Raw genomic sequence first — 19,993 nt, 5'->3', positions numbered from 1 at the left:
TCTTTGTTGTTGTTTTTCAGTCTGCCGCTTTGCTGCGTTATACCCACAGGTTCTAGCCAGACATTTATCCTGCATTACAATTCCCTTTTCCCATCTTTCTTATGTGTCCTTCTAAAATCTGGGCCATGAGAGTTCCTTGTGCAGCCACACTGACTTCTATCCACCCTAGTCAACTAACACAGGTTGAGCTGAATCATTCCATTCAATTTTCTTTTCTCAATGGAATAATTTGCAATTTTACAGCCTACAGTTCATCTTTTAAAGTCTTCCTTTCCTCAGTAGTCAAAATCACTTTGGGGGATCTTGAAACATACTACAATTCATCCATTTTCCTGTTGATGAGTATATAGATATTCATGTTTTCTTATTATGGATGATCCTGCTATGAACATTCTGGCCTATGTCTTCTGGCCCACTTGGGCAAGAACTTCTCTGGTGTACACTTAAGAATGAAATATTGAGTAGTAGGGGATGCAAACGGTCCACCTTACAGCATAAAGCCAAACTGTTTTCAGAAGAGCTGAGACTGTTTACACTCCCACTAACATCGAATAAGAGCTCCCCTAGTTTTTCAATGTTGCCAAATAGTATTAGATTTTAAAAGTTTTGATAATTTAGTAATTTAAAATACTTTCTCATTTAATCTTAAGTTGAATTTTCCTTATTACTAATAAGTATTTTTCTTTGAAATGTATATTTATATTATTTACCTACTTTTATATTGAGCTCCTTGTCTATTCTTGATGGTAAGAGTTCTTTACATATTCGGGAATACTGATTCTTTTTGGTTATATTTGTTGCAAATGTATTTCTTGAATTAGTGGCTTATCTTTTCCTTTATAGTGTCTATAGGCTACCAACTTGAGGTCAAAAAGATTCCTCTTTACATTTCAAATTTCATTTTTTTCATATTAAAATCTTGAATATTCATGAAATTGATGCTTATATAGTGTGAGATAGGCTAGGCTCAATTTCATACTTTCCTGTATGACTATCCAGTTGTTTCAGAATCACTTATTTCCTGTGATCTGCAAAGCTATTGCAAGCTAATATCAAGTTTTCATGTGTGAGATTAAGTTTGGGTCTTTGGTGGCTTTCAGTGAAGTGTTTAAATTGGTTTCATAAAGGTTGTGCACACTTTTTCTTAGATTTACTCCTAGGTACACTATTTTTTAGCTAATATCAGTGATAACTTCTTTGTTATTTCATTTTCTAACTTTTTGATGCTGAGATATAAAAATGTAATTGCTCTGTTTTGATCTTACACCAAATCGCTGCCATAAAGGTTCTTTTTATTTTTAAGAATTTATTTGCACATTCTTTTAGGTTTTCCATGCAGATAATTCTATCAGCTGAAAACAGAAATTTGTTTCTTCCTTTCCAAATCTTATGCCATTTTTTCCCTTGTCTTACCATACTGGCTAAGGTCTCCTGTACAATGTTGAACAGAAGAGGTGATGGTAGGTGTCCTCTTATTACTGATTTTTAAAGAGATGCTTCTAATTTTTACCATTCAACAAAGATGTTTGCTGCAGGGTTTTGAAAGGTAGCCTTCCAATTAGGAATGTTCTCTCTGGTTCTATTTTTTGCTACAAGTTTTTATTCCAAGTGAGTGTTGAATTTTGTTAAATGACATTTTCCTCTTCTATTGAAAAGACCATATGATTTTCCTGTTTAATTTGTTAATACGGTGCTTGTTAAATCACCCTCCGGTTGCCAAAATTTAAAATTAATTGGATTAAATGTTCATTATATTCTTTTGTCTTGTTGAATTTTGCTAAATCTGTGGTTATGTCTGCTGTTTTAATTCCTAACTTATTTCTGTCTTCTATTTTATTTTTAAAATCAATTTAAGAAGATTGTCTCTAATCTTTTATTGGTCTTTTCAAAGAACAAACATTTGACTTACTTGTCATCTATTTTATCTTTATTCTCTATTTCATTTACTTCTGCTCATATATTTATTGTATTCTATTTTTAGATTTATTTTATTCTTTTACTAATTTAAGTGGGAAACTTAGTTCATTAATTTTCAGCCTGTCTTCTTCTCTAATAAAATATTGAAGGCAATACCTCCAAGCACCACTTTCATTGCACCCCATGAGTTGTGACCTACTGTTTTTTCATATTTAGTGTATTTCAAAAAAAAATACATTTGATTTTTTCCTTTTGATTAAGTTAATTGCATTGTAATATAGAATTATTCTGTATAATGCAGATTCTATGAGATTTACTTTATGAACCAATATGGTCAGTTTTTGTAAATCACCACATGAACTTGAGAAGAATATATGGTTCCTATTTTGGGGATACAGGGTTTTAAAAATGTCCACTAAATTAGGTTATTAGTTGCATTGTTCAAGTTCATACTAATGTTTTGTCTGCTTGACTATCATTACTTGAGATATATATTAAAATCTCCTGCCATTGAGAGTAGAAATTTCTCCCTACAGCTTTATCTTTTTTTTTGTTTCATGTATTTTGAATCCATTATAGTCAATATATACACATTTAAAACTATCATATCTTCTTGGTGAGTTGATCATTTAAAAATTATGTAGTGACCTGTTTATTCCTAATCATGGTTTTGGTATTAAAGGCTATTTAATCTGTTTTTTAAATATAATTATATCCTATAACTTTGCTGAATTCAGTTATTAGTTCTAGTAGCTTTGGGGTAGATTCTTTAGGGTTTTTATGTACAATATCACGTCATCTGCAAATAGTGACAGTTTAACTTCTTCCTTTCTGATTGAGATGCCTTTTATTTCTTTGTGTTGACTGATTGCCGTGGCCTCCGGTATATGTTGAATAAAAGTGGGGAGAGTGGGCATCCTTGTCTTGTTTTCAAATATTGTATCATCCTTGCAACCCTGGAATAAATCCCCCTTGGTCATGATGGATGATCTTTTTGATGTATTTTTGAATTTGGTTTGCTAATATTTTGTTGAGGATTTTTGCATCTATATTCATCAGAGATATTGGTCTGTAATTTTCTGTGGTGTCTTTGTCTGGTTTTGGTATTTGAGTGATGCTGGCCTCGTAGAATGAGTTTGGAAGTATTCCTTCCTCTTCTACTTTTTGGGATACTTTGAGGAGGACGGATATTTACCCTTCTTTAAATGCTGTTCTAAATGCTTTTCCATCATATGTCAGCAGTTATCTCTTCAAATAATACCCAACCTTAATTTTCTGTATTCTCTCCTTCAGGGACCCAACTGAACATATACCAGACCTTCTTATTCTATCTTCTATGTCTACAAACTACTCTTTTGTACTTTCCATCTCCTTCTATCTCTGCTGCATTATGGTTGATTTCTTCAGCTATATTGTCCAATTCATTAATTCTCTCTTCAGTTGTATCCTGTTCAAGCTACTATTTAGCACATTCACAGAGTTTTTACATTCAACAAATATACTTTTCATTTCTGGACTCTCCATGTATTTTATTATTTAAAAAACTCCTTGGTCAATTTTCCCTCAAGTTTTTATTTGAAAAGATTAAACCTAAAGAATTAAACACTCTAGTTGTGTTTCTTTAGATTCCTTTCATCTAGAATAGTTCTCTGGATTCACTCCCCCCTTTTTTATGACATTGATATTTGTTAGTTATTTTGCAGATTGTCTCTCAATATCGATTTGTCTGATTGTATCTTTATGGTCAAATTCAAGTTAAGCATTTGTGGCTGAGATGCTGCATAAGTGATGATGTCTTTCTTAGTACATCACAGCAGAGAGCTCATTATGCTAATTTTAACTATGGTTATGTAAGGTTATGGTTGAGGAAGATTAAGGTAGTATTTGTTGCCTATTCACTGTTATAGTGTTTTCCTGCTGGTTCATTTTCATATTTCTGTGTTTTACACATAGACATAGTATATTCTATATTTAATAGCTAATATAATTGAAGTTCTTGGCCATTTAAATTTGTTGTTTTTGTTGACTCTCATACTTAGTGGTTCACTTCCTTCTGTTTTGGCTGATTTATTATTATTGTAGTTGTTGTCAATGTTATAAACTCATAGTTTATTGAATTTAATCTGTCTGAATCCTGAGAGTCTAAACTGAGGAACGGTTTCTTTCATAGAAGAGCTATACTTGTTTTGGGGGTGCTAAAGACCTGGCTTACTGTGGGAATCTCAAGGCTAGATCTCCTACTTGTTGTTAGTCTCAAGATTTAGAATCTAAAACCACTGATATTTATCCCCAAGGTAATCCAGGAGTCCTGTTTTTGTGCTTGCTTCCTTCCTAGCATACACCTTTCTTCTTCTCCGTCTTCTCTTCCTTCTCCTTCTTGGCCCTGAGAGATTTATTTCACTCAAGAGCCTAGCAATGTTTTTAAAAATATGCTTATTGTAATGAACAGGATTTTATGGTATCTAGTTCACTATTCTGCTGCTCTATATTTCTAAGGAAATGGATTTTGTACCCTTGGCAGCCATTTGGTTATTTACTTTTAAGTATTTTTCCAGGTAAAATCGCCATGACAGTGTTTTTTAAACAGAAGCATTGCAAAATTAATTTTATAGGTCATAATAAGCATTACAAATAAGACAGAATAGAAAGTGCCAGTCTTTTATATGTAGCAAAATATTCAGTATTATTTCTTGAAACGTTTTATTTAATTATATATTTATATATACTAACTTGTGATATAACAAGTATTTCTTGCTGCTGTCATGGTGATTTTTTTGGTGTAAATCAATGACCTAGGGCACATACTTTGAGGCCTCAATGACTCTGGAATCCATTCAATAGAGACAATTCAAGGCTTCTTCAGGGATGGAATCTTAGTCTTGCCCTCACTAGGCCTATCTCTGTTACAAGGCTACTAACCCACCAAGTAGCCACTGAGGCTGGAAAAAGACGTGAATACATAAATATCTGTTGAGTGTGGCCACAGACATTGAGCATCTCTGTGCAGCTTTGATGAGTGCACCAAACTGCAAAGCCTAACTACCCTCTGAGCCTGAGTCATTCCTCCAACCAGCTAAATAGACAAGCTATGAAGTAGGTCAGGATACCATAGCAGGGCTATTGTATAATTACTTGCTTCCTGGGAAAGGAGACTAGCCTGTTGCCTGCTTGCTATAAAAGCTACTGAGTTTCCTGCCCTGAGTTCCTCAGTTGTGGCACAGTCCACTGTGCACAGCTGCCATCGGGGCCTATCAGATCACATTATGGCACTTGGGCACAGGGCAACTTGTACCATGCTGCTGTTCTTGCTGTTTGCTATGAATAAAAATTTCCCTTGCTCTGATACCCTGAATTTTACTGTTTTCCTTCTGCACAGAGCGGTGGCAAACCCTTCCAAGTTCCTTGTTTGCTTAAACATCAGCTTTGGAGTCTTGCTATTCCTGGGCATTCCCTATGAATGGCACTGGGACACAAACACAGGAGTTTCTGATTGTAGAATCTATGTTCTTTTTAGGACCCCTCTCTGTTACAGGAAAGTATTATTCCTTCTGTTTCTTTGCAGCAGTCAAGATAAAAACCACATAGTATAAGCCAAACTACTTCCCTCTTCCTGTCCAGGTTTTCATTGCACTTTCCTTTTCACAATGTGTGTTCCTGCTGCCACCTGCTGGCAGTTTTAAACATCCTGGTATTTCTTGTAAACCTTTATTTTTGTGAAGAGGCCATCTGGCTCTAAAATTTAGAAAGCAGGAAGCTCAATGCAGACAACCAGCTGGTAAACCTTCCCCAAAATTTGGCAAATCTGCAAGGGAGGAATAATTCCCATACACCTCCCCCGGGAACAAATCTTTTCTCTCTGGAAGCTGTTCTCCATTTTCATCAGATTTCACTTGTCTTCAGGTATGAAAGAAAACACAGATTCTGTCATTGATACCATCTGAATTTGAAAGTCCATCTCTTGATAAATTGGAGAATTCCATGGCCCTGGCACATAACACTGACTGCCATATTGACAACCAACAAAGCAGTAGGTAGGAAACTGTACCTTGATCAAGAGGAGTCCAACTGGCTGGCAGAACTGGTTGGCCTTCTCATAGAGCGTCAGGCCAAGGGCAATCAGGCCTCTGCTCATCCTGGCCCTTTACTCTGGGCAGCTAGGACCACCAGGGGAATCCATTCCTTTGGTCAAGGGCATCCATCCATAACTGTATCCCCTCCCCGCCCCCAACAACATAATGACTTGTCATCTGCAGTGGATTGTTGGATTTTCCTTTTTCTGTTTCCCTTTCCTTGACAGAATGGGGAAGAACCCTTACTGGGAGTGGGGGAGCTTATTTCTGACTGTTGGAAAAAACGAAAGCAGGAATTGTTGTCACGACAATTAGGAGCTCATCAAAGCCTCATTTTGCTCATCAGCCATCATTGCCCTCCGTCCTGCACCCCCGCATGTTCCTCTAATTCAATGCCCGCCTAATGAATAACTCCTAGGAACAAAAGACCCTTTCAGGCTGGCTCACATAATTATTAGAGGAGACTTGCATAACTGTCGCAGACTACTCATGTTTTCAGGCCTGTCTCTAAATTTGGTTATTCACAACCTTTATAGCTCAATATTATTGCCTAACTGTGATCATTTTCTAATTATCCTAATAATACCTATTAAATAATTCCCATTAAATCACTTGAACCAGAGCAGCACAGGCCAGCTCAAACACAACTTAACCTAATAAGCATTGGTCATTCATTAAGCACCAGGGCAATCTCTTAAAGGGGCTGAATAGAATATTAAACTGCAAAGGAATATTATTATTGCACAAATGTTATTACAAGTTAGAGTGTATTAATTTTGATGCCTGGCTTGCAAGTCTTCCATTTGCTTTCCTTTGGGGCCAGTCTCTGTAAGTTGACTCTTTCAGTCTCCAGCCCCTTGTTGATCTGCATCTGTCACCCGCCCAAGGACAATCAAAGAAAAAAAGGCACATAGACTTAACAGGGGAATTAAATTACCAAGGATATAAAGGCAATGAATGGAATCCATCTTCTGGCTGGGTTAACACACCTTTGAAAACACCACAAGCTGGGACCGGGTTTCTTTGGCTGATTTAAAAATAACCTTTTGAATTAGGTGAGGGAGTGAGAGAGATTTTCAGAAGCTTTAAAAATTTAGGTTCTAGAGTTTAAACTTCAAGCAGTAAAGATTAGCAGTCGGTTCTTTAAAAGTGTATGTGTGTGCTTAAAGGGTGTCAGATGATCAGCTATGGAGGTACTCTTTTCTGATAATATTCCTTTCTCTTAATAAATAAAAAAAATAAAATGAAATAAATAAATAAATAAATAAATAAATGAAAAATTTAAAAAAGCAGTTACTGTGTGCTGACCTCCAATGAGTTCTGCACAATGGTATAGAGGGCATGTCAAAGTGTGGGCAAAGGGTCTCTTCGTTTCTATGCAGAAGATCAAGGCCTAGCTTGGATACCCAGAAAATGAACTAAGATACGATATGAGGAGGAGCTTCCGGCATCAGCACTCTCTGGAGGACTTGTGCCGGGGGATGATCATCAAAAAGCCTCCACAGGGATACGGACGATGCTGCGGTTGTGGCTGCATCCAGCCCACCGTCTCCTGGACTTGCCATAGGAATGAGGAGGGAGATGTGTCTAGGCTGGCATGTGCATACAGTGAGACAACGAATTTGACCGGATCTGTACTGTTGGAACTCAACCAGGAGTTGGGAGGGGTGCAAGTTGTAGCACTCCAAAATCTCATGACTATAGACTATCTATGGTTAAAAGAACATATGGGATGTGAACAGATCCCAGAAATGGGCTGCTTTAATTTGTCTGATTTCTCTCAGACTGTTCAAGTACAGTTGAACAATATCCATCATATCATAGACAAATTTTCACAAATGCCTAGGGTGCCTAAATAGTTTTCTTGGCTTCACTGGAGATGGATGGTAATTATAGATTTGCTTTGTTTATGTCACCGTATTCCTATTATGTTAATATGTGTGTGCAAATTAGTTAGTAGTTTAAAACCTATACATACTTAAGGTACTCTACAAGAAGATATGTCAAAGAAATAATCAATCCTCCCATGTTTCCTTCCATATGCTACATCTGTAGCTTTTCTTCTTTCTTCCTAATTACAACCCTTAAACAGAATTCGTGCCTCATATCGAATTTACCGAGTATCATAATTCCTCCAGGTGGTAAAGATACCTCGAGACAAGTGCTGGGCATAGAAGCCACAGGGCATAAATCTGCAAAGAAGTAAAAAGCTAACCTTTTCAAACAATATGGCTTCTCTCTCACTTACCAACTTTACATTTCCCTGTATGGCCCCGGAAGATGACTGGTTAGCCAGAGACGGGTAAGATTCCTCAAGGGAGGAACAACCTAAGACAGGCACAGTCGCAGGGGGGCCATCAGGTGAGAATTTGGGGATCAACAGAGGTGAGGCTCAGAACCTCACCCCCCCTGCTTTGAGAGAAATCTTCTGCATCCGTGGATGTCTTGCTGCCCTTGTCTAGCCTGGATTAATACTTAGTCCATAGGCACACACCTGATCATCTGATCATCTACATTTGCCCTCTTACAGCACTAAACTATGTTTTCTACCTTTATCTTGCATCTACCTACCACTTCAGCATTTTATTAAAAATAAAAATAATAATAATAATAAAGGGAGAAATGTAGGATCAATATATAAATCAAGTACAAAAATCAAACGAATATTCATATTTGACCTCATTGTTTATAGTTCATAATGCATGATCAAAACCAAAAGTTTCTGTGATGAATGCCCTTGTACTGTTCACCATGTAAGAATTTATTCACTATGTAAGAATTCGTTCACCATGTAAGAACTTGTTCGTTATGCTTCAGAAGATTGGAGACTGACGAGAATTAGACTTGAGATGGATTAATGATTGTACATTCAGCATTGACCCCCCTATACTGAATTTTATTGTTGTTAACAACCATTTGATCAATAAATATGAGAGATGCCCTCTCAAAAAAAAAAAAAGTGTATGTGTGTGGATATTTAATAATATTTCATAAAATAATATCAGGTAGTATTTATGGAATGCCTACAATGTAGACACTCTGGGAGACACTTAGCCCACCAATATCCATAGTTTTCAGAATTATGTTGTAGTGTGAGGATTAGTAGCTCTATTTTTTATATAAGGAATCTGAGGCCAGAGAGGTTTAGTGATTCTTCCAGGACCACACAGCCTAATGGTAATGAAACTTTAACATGGGGCTCTCTGATGCCTATATACTTCTCTGCTTTCCCCACTCCACCATGCTGCCACCCCAACAATCTGAAACATGCTCTAGCTTTGCTGGTTAATCCCTTTCATTTCTAAAGGCTCTCACTGAAATCAGTGGATTCCTAATGACAATTATCAGAGCCTTCTTGATTGGGAATGTGACCAAACATCAGACAAGGGCAGTTCATTGCACTGAAAGTTCCAGCAACCACTGTCGAGAGAGTCAGTGAATCTTATTCCAAGCATCAAAAACCAGTTACCATTTCTGTAATGAAGTCTGCTTCTGATGGGTGGATTTGGGTTATCCTCACAAGGAAATGTAGAGTGTATTTTAGTAAGAAAAGGAACAAATATTTGTTAATCATCTATTCTATGCTAAGCAAGGGCTTCTACGTAAGTTGTTTCAGCCAGTCCTTATCACAAACCCAAGGAACAGGTATGATTATCACACCCACTTTAAAAACAAGGAAACTGAGGCACAGAGGGATGAAAGCCAGATTCCAACGTTTCCCTGATATGCAGCAAGGCCCTGGGAGCGGCCCTCACAGCTTCGTGTGCATGACTTTGAGCTTCAGGCCTCACACAATATGGGCTGCTCCTGCTAGTATCATGGCTCTCCAATGACTAAACTCCTGAGAGAATTGAAACCCTACCCTTCACTATGTTGTTTAACAAGTAACATGTTGTTTACATGTGCACACAAACATATGTGTTCTCAGTGTCTGGTTTTTTCACACTTTATATCCAAACTACAGAAGGCTGAAGACATTTCAGAAAACTAAAGGAACAGTCCATGTTAGCTCTAAGGGCTGCTCCAATTCACTAGCCACACGACTGCCAGATGGTTTCCAAAAACTGTCAATTTCTTCATGTCATCCCTTTGCTGGTGCTTCATTCATTAAGGCATTTCACATCGGTTTCACAGTTCACCTACACAGGTGCTGTTCCCTCTGCCAGAAGAACCTCCCCTCCATAACTCCTATTCCTGCTCTGGTTCTCATTTTAAGAGACCACCTCTTCCCGGGGATTAGCTTGATCTCCCCCTCTCCCAGGACCAGTTAGGAACCTCACGATTCTGTTCCCTTTCCACCCTAATGCTTGTTCCTCTCCTGTATTTACATGTGTGTGTCCTCAATGGACCATTAACCTTTCAACTACTCAAAGGCTGTCTCATGTCTAACAAGTGAGAGGTCTTCAGCAGATGAATTCTGTTTGCATCTGAGAGTCTAAAGCTATCAGTGGAATAGTGCCATTTACTGTTCTGCCTTGTGCTAAGGCAATGTACTAATTTAATTTCTTTATATGCATATATATTAAATACATATATTTTTTCTGCTTTAATCCTTATGTCAGCTTTATAAAGTAGGAAACCACTATTGTCCCAAACCACTATTGTCCCCATTTTTGAGAAGAAAATGAAAGCTCATAAAGGTTTTGAATGTGACTGGCTCAGGGTCATATAGCTAGTTAAGAGAGAAACCAGGACTTTGACTCCAAGTCCAGGCTTTGAAGCACTACCAATGTTGTCTGAATGCCCAAATATTTTTCCTGAATTTATCTTAACTCCTGAATTGCAAAGAACATTCACAATTGCAGAAGAGACACTGGGTAGACCAGAAACCCCGTGACAAGGCCCACAAGTGACCAATGCCCTAGGGATTGCAAACCGGACACCAGTTTGATTCTGAAAGTGTGAAGCAGTTGTTGATTAACACTGCATGTCCGTGTTGACTGTTCCACAGTGGGTGATCCAGTTTTGCCCAGATGGTAAGACCAGCACTATTCCCAGACCACAGACATGGACCCAAGCCTACTGTGCCAGATCCAGTGGGATGCCTACCTGCTTCTCCTCTCAGTGCCTTCTCCAGTCTTACGCCCTGGATCTCTGAAGCCCTCTGCTGCTCCTCCACCTCCTGCAGCTGCCTCTGGATGGCCTGAAATGTCAGGATTGTATGTTATGGAGGGACTCTTGATGTGCAGAGTTACACGAGGGGGTTATTTCTGCCACTCAGTTTCCAAGAGGAAGGATCCTGTCCTTCATGGGGTCTCTCCTTGATTAATGGGTAAAGAATTCCTGCTACAATAGATCTGATGTTTCCCTTCTTTAGTGTGAAAACATTAAGTGAGAAGTCTTTGTGTAAGCTCAGTCTGCCCCCCAGGTAGAAATGAACACAGCTCCCTTGGGCCTAGCCGATCACACAGCGTGCTCTCAGGCAGAGGCTGCTGGGCTAGGTGGCCGGGCCTCATGGTTCCTGGACTCCTTGGAGACTCAGCCTCTGACTGTGGTCATGACATATGCTGGAGCTGCAGCCACTATTCACAGTAGGACAGGTGCTCTGAGGGCAGGCCCAGAGCATGCTCACATTCCATTTTCCCAAGAAGAACCAGCAGATACCTCCTGAGAAGTTGGTCTGGAGCAGGACCTTTCTTGGTTTGTCCTTTCTCGGTTTGTTCAGCTCCTGTCCTCAGTTACCAACTGTACCTATTCTTTCATTGCACCATGGAGCCAATGTCCAGGGACCCTTTACAGTGGAAGTGTACAGTGGCTTTGCTACTAGCACATTGCTAAGCTAAGACACAGGGCATTTATGCCACTAAGGGACAACCTCACCCCCTCCTTAGGTTCACCATCAGCACCTTATTAAGGTTTGGCATCATGGCTGGGTTTGCATTTACATATTTATTTTCCTTACTAGCTATTTCTCCATTGTATATATTAGGAAGGACAGTTAGCAGAAATGTATATAGGAATCTTGATTCCCATCAATTTTCTCTATTTTCAAACATAATGCTGCCAAAAGGCACCTCTCTTGGCAGAACCGACTTGGCACCTGCAGAACAGGGATGTTAAAGGAACCGGCAGCTGTCTGGGCAGATAGAATGCATGTGCTGTTCCTCTTCTACCTTCCTCCAGTTCAGTCACACTCCCCTTCCTGCTTAACGCTGCATCGTCTAAGTCTCCCCTGGATTCAGAATACAGTTACCGAAGAACCTCCAACCCTGGGAAGAGATTTGAGCAGCAGTGGGGCCTAAGCAGCCACTTGGCTCTTCTTGTCCCACCTAAGAATATTTAAGCCCCAGTGCCTAATCTAACATCTGAAATAGATGGGCATTCTATATAAAACTACTGCAATTTCATGCCCTCTTCCTCTCTTTCTCTCTTTCAAGACAATTACATCTTTATGAGTAAATCTCTTGATAGGAGAATTGCTAATGGAAGAGAAACATTTAAATGACTTATTATCCACAGTTGTACAAGTATGGCTATGTGGTTGTTATGGACGTAATTGTGTCCCCTGCACATTCATATGCTGAAGCCCCAACCTGCAATATAACTGTAGGTGGGTACAGAGCCTTTAAGGAAGTAACTAAGGTTAAATGAGGTCATAAGAGCGGGGCCCTTATCCCATTGGACTGGTGTCCTTATAAGAACACCAGGCTCTCTCTTTCTTTGCCTGCACACAGAAAAAAAGTGCATTTTGAGGACACAGCAAGAAAGTAGTTGTCGACAAGCCAGGAACCATTCCTGAAAGCCTTGATCTTGAACTTCCAGTCTCCATATTTGTGAGAAAAAAAATTCTTACTGTTTAAGCCATGTAATCTGGGGTATGTTGTTATAGCAGCCTGAGCAGACTAATAAAGACTGGCCATTCTTTGGAAACTAAGGATGAAAATCTTAAAGACTAAAAATTATTGCTATGAGCACTAGCAGAGTGGGACTCCAAAAGCCACTGTAATTCTTCTCTGATCACACCTACTATCTGGAGTGAAACTATGAGGAGGGGAAATAGCTGAGTTTGCCAATCTATCTCATTAAGATGTATCTTATTCCCAGAAAGAAAGGCTGAAATGTTTCAAGAAAACCTGTTTCAGAAGTTGAGAGTGGATGGGGGAGTTTACAGGAATTACTTGGTGAAAGAGGGGGGCTCTCATATCAATCACTGTGAAAGGTGAGAGTTTGGATTAAATGACTTCCTTCTTGTTAGACACAATTACAGGACCACATGGTCAAAAAAGGCAAAAACTACAGCAGGGGATACAAGGGGACACTGGATTAGTGTGAGTTCATTCTAAGTCCTTTTGTCCTAAATCCGGCTGCTTTTCAGGGCTAAGTCTGGAGTCCTTAAGGAAATGGAGAATACTTTGACTTCCCTCTTCATTTTGCCTGACTGTTACAGGTGGGCAGATCGACATGGGCAGAAATGTTTGGACGTAACAATTAAGCCAGAAAGTCTATATTGAAATGCTGGATGCGTATGTCTTCAACTAATCTTGGAATAGATGCAGCCCCTAAAAGTTGTCAGTTTAGCAAAGACACTGTCAGGAAGTCAGGGGAAGGTTGTGTTCAATCAGAGGAAAAACTAAGGCCACTGCTATGTGGCAGTCAGGGCCTGGGATGGCTCCCAAGGCCATGCATTAGTTGTCATTCCAGGATCACTTTGTAGGACACATCTGTGGATGAAAAGGCAGCAAGGAGTGGGCCAGCTCAACACCTGAGCTCTCTAAACCCCAGAGTCCCATCAGGCATCTAGGCAGGGCCTTAAGAATGGCCACAAACCTGGCCATTCAGGGAAAAGAGACTGCTTTTCTCTAGCCTGCCTCCCCCAAAATAATATGGACTTCCAAAGGGCATTCAAATCCAGATTCCCAAGATTCCAGACCCCAGGACCATGCACCCAAATTTGTTTTCTGACCTGAGCTTTATGAAGTCTTTTCAGTTCTTCTTGCTTAACCAACTGTTTTGTTGCTTTTTCTAGCTTCCTTCTTCTAAGTGTCTTCCTCTCCTAGAAAAACCAATAGAAAAGAAAAAATGTGTCTGAGAAAAATGGGGTTAAAATTTGTAAAATACTGTCACAGGCTTTTGTCCTCTCCAACCAAATCACTGCTTAGTTTCTAGAACAATGACATCCCATAGAACTGTCTGCAATGATGTAAATGTTCTATATCTGTGCTGTCTAAAATACGGAAGCCACTAGCCACATATGGCTATTGGACACTTGAAATGAGACTAGCGTGAATAAGAAATTGAATTTTAAATTTTATTTCATTTTAATGAATTTAAATAGCAATAAGTGGATAGTATGTGCCAGATTGGGATATCGGTACACATCTGTGTATGTGTGTGTGTGTGTGTCTGTGTATGGGGAGGCGTACACATTGGTTTGTAGGTAAAAGTGACTTTATAGAGCATTAACTTCGTTCAGTTGAGGGAAAGAATAATACAAGAATTATTCCCTACACAGGTGTTACAATGAGGCCCAGGGATGATGAGCCTGGGACACACACACACACACACACACACACACACATTATACTACATGAAAGCTAGTTAACAATTTTAAGTAGTCCTTCAGCTTGGGTCTACATTGCCTGATTAGACCCAGGAATAGAAGAACGTATCTAAATAATTCAAATAAAAGTGTCTTTTAGCTTGAGGCAGGCATAAGATTGCTTCCCATCCTATTTCACTTTGCTTGTACAAATACATTATTTGTGTCACTGGCTTTTGTGTGCCTGAGCTTGTAAAATATAGAGCATTCAAAAAGAATGCATTTAAAATAGATGTCTGGATCTTGAAAGTGTCACTTCTAGGTTTTAGATACTTTTAGAAAAAAGAGAAGTAGTGGTGGGACCAGCTCCACATGTTGGAAAGCTTAGGAGACACTTCTGTTTAGAGAAGCAGCAGAGAATAATGGTTGAGCATTGAGTCCCGTGCTCACTTACCAGTCCAAAAATCCTAGAGCCCTTAAGAATTATGCTAAATCTATTCTGCCTGTACTCTAGAAATAGAACAACAAAGCCTACATGATAGCACATTTGTTTACAACATGGTTACTGAATATTTGAAGCCCACTGTTGAGACCTACTGCACAGGAAAAAATATTACTTTCAAAGTATGACTGCTCATTGACAATGCGCCTGGTCACCCAAGAGCATTGCTGGAGGTGGACAAGGATATGAATGTTGTTTTCCTGTCTGCACACAGCATCCATTCTGCAGCCTATGGATCAAGGAGACATTTTGATTTTCAAGTTCTACTATTTAAGATATGTATTTTGTAAGGCTATAGGTGCCCTATGTAGTGATTCCTCTGATGGATTTATGCAAAGTCAATTGAAAAACTTCTGGAAAGGATTCACCATTTTAGATCCAGTAAGAACATGCATAATTCATGGAAAGAGGTCAAAATACCAACATTAACAGGAGTTTGGAAGAAGTTGATTCCAACCCTCATGGATGAGTTTAGAGGTTCAAGACTTCAGTGGAGGAAATAACTACAGATATGGTGGAAATCATAAGAGAACCAGAATTAGAAGTAGAGCCTGATGATATTACTGAATTGCTGAAATCTCATGGTAAAACTTCAATGGATGAGGAGTTGCTTCTTATGGATGGGGAAAGAAAGTGGTTTCTTGAGACAGAATCTATTGCTGGTGAAGATTGTTTAACTGACAACAAAGGATTTACAATATTACATAAATGTAGTTGGTAAAGCAGTGGCAGGGTTTGAGAAGATTGATTCCAATTCCGAAAGAAGTACTGTATGTAAAATGTTCTCAAACAGCATCACATACACAAAGAAATTGTTCTTGAAAGAAAGAGTTAATCAATGCAGCAAACTTCATTGTTGTCTTACTTTAAGAAAATGCCACATCCTCCCCAAACCTTCAGCAACCACCACCCTGATCAGCCAGCAGCCCTCGACATCAAAGCAAGACCCTCCATAAGCAAAATGTTTATGACTCATTGAAAGCTCACATGATGGGCAGCATTTTTAGCAATCAAGCATTTTCTAATTAAGGTATTTTTTTGACATAATGCTATTGCACACTTAATACAATATAGCATAAACATAACTTTTATATGCACTAAGAAACCAAAAAAATTATTTGGCCCACTTTATTACAATATTTGCTTTATTGTGGTAGTTTGAAATCGAACCCACAGTATCTCCAAGGTATGCCTGTATACATAAATGTATGTCCTATGTGTATATACAAAATAAATGTTCAAATTGGGCTATATTTACTATGAGTTAGTCTTCTCTGAGCATATATATCAACTTTTTACATATTAGGATAAGGATTAGAATATGCTAGAGATTTCTTTTTAATGGTGGCAGAAACAAATAAAGAATTAAAAAATTGTTACAGCTAGCCTGGTTCCTGGGCATTTGATAGCTGTCATTGAACTAAATGTTTCACCATTAAATGGAACATAAATCTACAACTGGGGACTAGATCTAAGAGGGCTATCCCAGATATTGCCAGAGGAATCCAGATCCATAACTAATGTCACAGATTGTGTCTGGAAAGTATGTGTGTTTCCAGGGCTTCATGGATCCTGGTCATTCTGTCACAGACTTCATGGGTATGGATGGAAAGACCATTATTTTCCTTAGGAAAGCATCCAATGTTTAGATTTCAGAATGTCTACAGATTATCAGTGAAAACATTTAACCCAATGATAAAATACCATTTTTCTAGAATTATCCTTAGGATCTAGAATACTGAAGATCTTCTTTTATTCTTGGAAGGAAATTTTGGTTCTCAGAACTCAAACTTATTCCATTATCATATCATCTCTACCTCCAGAGGACAATTTCAGGTTGACAGTCAACCACTCTGAAGAGAGGTTCCAGGCCAACTGGATGGGGGTATTCCTCCAGTAGGCAGCCAAGAACTTTCTGGAAAGGCTAGAGGGGAGTGGCCTGATGGAGATCACTGGTGGTTGCTATACAGAGCATGTATAACTCAATCAATATAGAGACTCAGCTCATTTATTTAACAGGTTATTTCTTCAGCTTCCATTATACTAACCTACATAATAAATTCCAGTGCTTATTATTGAGTGCAATGTGCCAGCCACAGTACTGGTTATTTCACTCATTTATTCCTCAAATTACACGTATTTTATAGATAAGGCAATCGAAGCAGAGAAGTTAAATAACTTCCCCAAGATGACATAGTTAGTAGTTGGTAGAGCCAGAAGTAAACTCAGGGAGCCTGACCCCAGCATCCACATTTTCATCCAGTCTCTACTACCTTTCCTGTGCCAAACACTGTGCAGGCACATCAGGCTGTCTGCCTTACAGAAATGCCAGTTCCCCCTAAATAAAGACGTTTAATGCAATTTCAAGGGAGGATGCCTCAACAGCATCGCACTGCCTTAGCTCTTCTCAGCAGCAAAGCTGCCAAACCCCTCCTGCTTTATTACAAGCCAGCAAAAGAGAACCTGGAAGAGGAAAGAAAGAAATTTATTGCCTTTTATTAAAAGATGTTGATGTAGAAAAGAAAGGTGATTTATTAACATGCTCATAGAGCCTTATGATTTGCTAAAAAACTTCTTATATCCTCAATGATGGTGATGACAACAAAGAGAGGAAAGAAAAAAGGATTAAGGAAGAGAAAGATAAAGGACAAAGAAAGAGAGGAAGCTGGCAGGGCCCCGGACAAGCTGCTGTCCCAGGCTTGCAGGTGCAGGCAGGGGTTTGGGAGGAGAGGGGGAAGGGAGGGCCAAAAGCAAAGGGAGGAGGTGGAGTATGCACCGCCTGTCTCCAGTTCCCTGTGCAAAGGTCATTTGAGCTGACATGGGCTCTGTGCCACATGGCTGTGGACACACCTGTATAGGACAGAAGAGATAAAGAAGCCGGGGGTTGGGGGGGAACCTCCCCTTGTTCCTGCAGGGTGAGCCCATGGGAAATCTGAAAAATGTAACCCGAAGCAGGAAGCCCTCTCCAAACTGCAAGTTTCAGGCATGACTGGGTTTGTCCTGGGCCATCAGGAGGAAGGAAGCTTATTGCAAGGCTTGCCCTAGATATCATGGTCTTGCTATTTCAATGTGTTTGGGGAACTCCATTCTTTTATACTCTGTGAGTGTTTGAATGGCTGATGAATGTATGTATTCATTTGGAACAAAATTAACTCAGGGTCACTTGAAGGGATGAGAGGGGCTGTAGGGAAACCCCAGAAATCAACATGACACACAACATGAACTCATTTGTGTTGAGTGAACTAATAAAAAATGCACAAGTTAGAAATTAAGAATCCATACATATTCTTTCTCTCTTTCTCTTTCTCTCTCTCTCTCTCTCTCTCTCTCTCTCTCTCTCACACACACACACACACACACACACACACACACACACACACACACACACACACACACACAGAGTCATGCCATGTCTCAGCCCTCTCCTAGCTTGCTCTAAGCTGGGCCCATGGGAAGCTGGAACCTCTAGTGACTTGAGACGCCAAGGCTCCTAATGCCAGATACAGAAAAGTTGAGTTTAAGTAAATAAATTTGGTTCTCTCCCTTTCTCCTTAGATCCTCACTGATCCAAGAAATAAACACTGCCAGAGCAGTGAACTACTTCTCTGTCTTCCCAGGATGCATTTTCAGTCCAGCCATTCAGCCCCCGGGCCCAGGGAAAATGCTGTGGCTCCAGTGGATAAAGAAAACAATAGCGAGACCTGCTTGTGGGACACATGTCTCTGTGTATGTGACATACAGACACACTTAAAAACATATAACCATGTTTGTGTTTTACAATCTATGGGTATGAGAGTTATTTAAAGTGTTCTCCAGAAATACTAACGTTTGTTAAGCCAAGAAAACTGCCCTCTCCGCAACCAGGACACCGATTGTCCCTTCCACAATAAGGATTATTGAAGTATCCAGGCCTAGATCCAACTGCACAGTTCATTTCATATTTCTGATTAGAATAAACATAACATTTTCCATGCAATCTGCCTCTAGTGCTTCTTAAATGAAGCTGTGCTTCCCTCAGGAAAATACTCATCTGCTTGCTGTAATTTTTTCGATGGTTTGCTTGTTGGACCACATGTGAAATCTACTTTAAGGAACTGCTGTCCCCAAATGAGCTAAAGTAAATATGTCTAGTTTTTCCCCTAACTTGAGATTTTGGTGAAGGCAAGCTTCTAAAAACTAAAAAAAAAAAAAAAAAAAAAAAAAAGAGCAAATTCTTGGGGTGTTCCAGGTAAAAGAACGGTTGCTGTCAGCTGCAGTTGAACGTGATCCCCTTAATGAAACCACCGCAGCTGGAGCCCATATTGGGTCTAAATTCTGAGTGGTAAACGATTCCCACAAGCCAAGTTTTCTTTGGTTTGCCAAGTCTTGTTACCTTTGACTGCAAGGAAGGCTGGGTATCAAATTCTTCATCTGCAGAGGAGGAGCTGGCCGAAGCAGCCCCTGTCACCTGCACTCTGATGGGGATGTGCGTAGGACCTGAAAAGAGAACAGAAGAACTCACTGCACTCCTAACTTCTTCTCCTGCTTCACGACCCAAAGCTGCCTCCCCCTCCTCTCCTCTTACCCTCACTGCCCCTCCCCTCAGTGCACCTGCTGGGAGCATGAGGAGGCAGTACCTAAGGGCAACTGAAAATTTGGCCCTCCACGTTAATTACATTTCTGGGTCCCTGCCAAGAGCTTTGCACTTCTCTTTTCATATTAAAAAAAAAGGTACTATACAGAAATCAATTAATTCTTTAAACACCATTTATATGGTGTGTTGCTTAGAATGCATTCAGAGATGAAATCTATTATTAAAATGCATGTCTATAGTTAGCTGAGTTACCTAAATGCTTGTGTAAGGTTCCTTCTGCAGAGTAATTGAATGCAAAAAAGTCAGAGCCAGCTCTTAAACAAATCGCCCTTCTGTGGCTCACAGCATCTGGCACCCATTTTTACTACATGACATCTGCTCAGTGTAAAAGAGCTGGCGTCAGAATGTCTGGTCATAGAAAAAAAAAAATCCCAAATGTAATCAGAAGCAAA

General features: G+C 39.5%; 1 protein-coding gene across 15 annotated transcripts in view; it reads right to left on the bottom strand.

Annotated features, from left to right (window-relative positions):
• MICAL2 (microtubule associated monooxygenase, calponin and LIM domain containing 2) overlaps positions 1–19,993 on the bottom strand; it is a 223,832-nt gene that overhangs the window by 12,722 nt on the left and 191,117 nt on the right. For all 15 annotated transcript variants that reach the window (XM_073216210.1, XM_073216209.1, XM_037026311.2 and 12 more), the window contains 3 exons: positions 19,341–19,444; positions 13,891–13,980; positions 11,037–11,130 (listed from right to left, as the gene is read on the bottom strand). In XM_073216210.1, coding sequence (XP_073072311.1) covers positions 11,037–11,130; positions 13,891–13,980; positions 19,341–19,444 — 288 coding nt within the window. The remainder of the gene's footprint in view (positions 1–11,036; positions 11,131–13,890; positions 13,981–19,340; positions 19,445–19,993) is intronic.

Source organism: Manis javanica, chromosome 11 (genome assembly GCF_040802235.1).
Source record: "Manis javanica isolate MJ-LG chromosome 11, MJ_LKY, whole genome shotgun sequence".
Taxonomy (NCBI): Eukaryota; Metazoa; Chordata; class Mammalia; order Pholidota; family Manidae; genus Manis; species Manis javanica.
The sequence above is the reverse complement of the archived record's forward strand: the minus strand, read 5'-3'. Positions and strand labels throughout refer to the sequence as shown.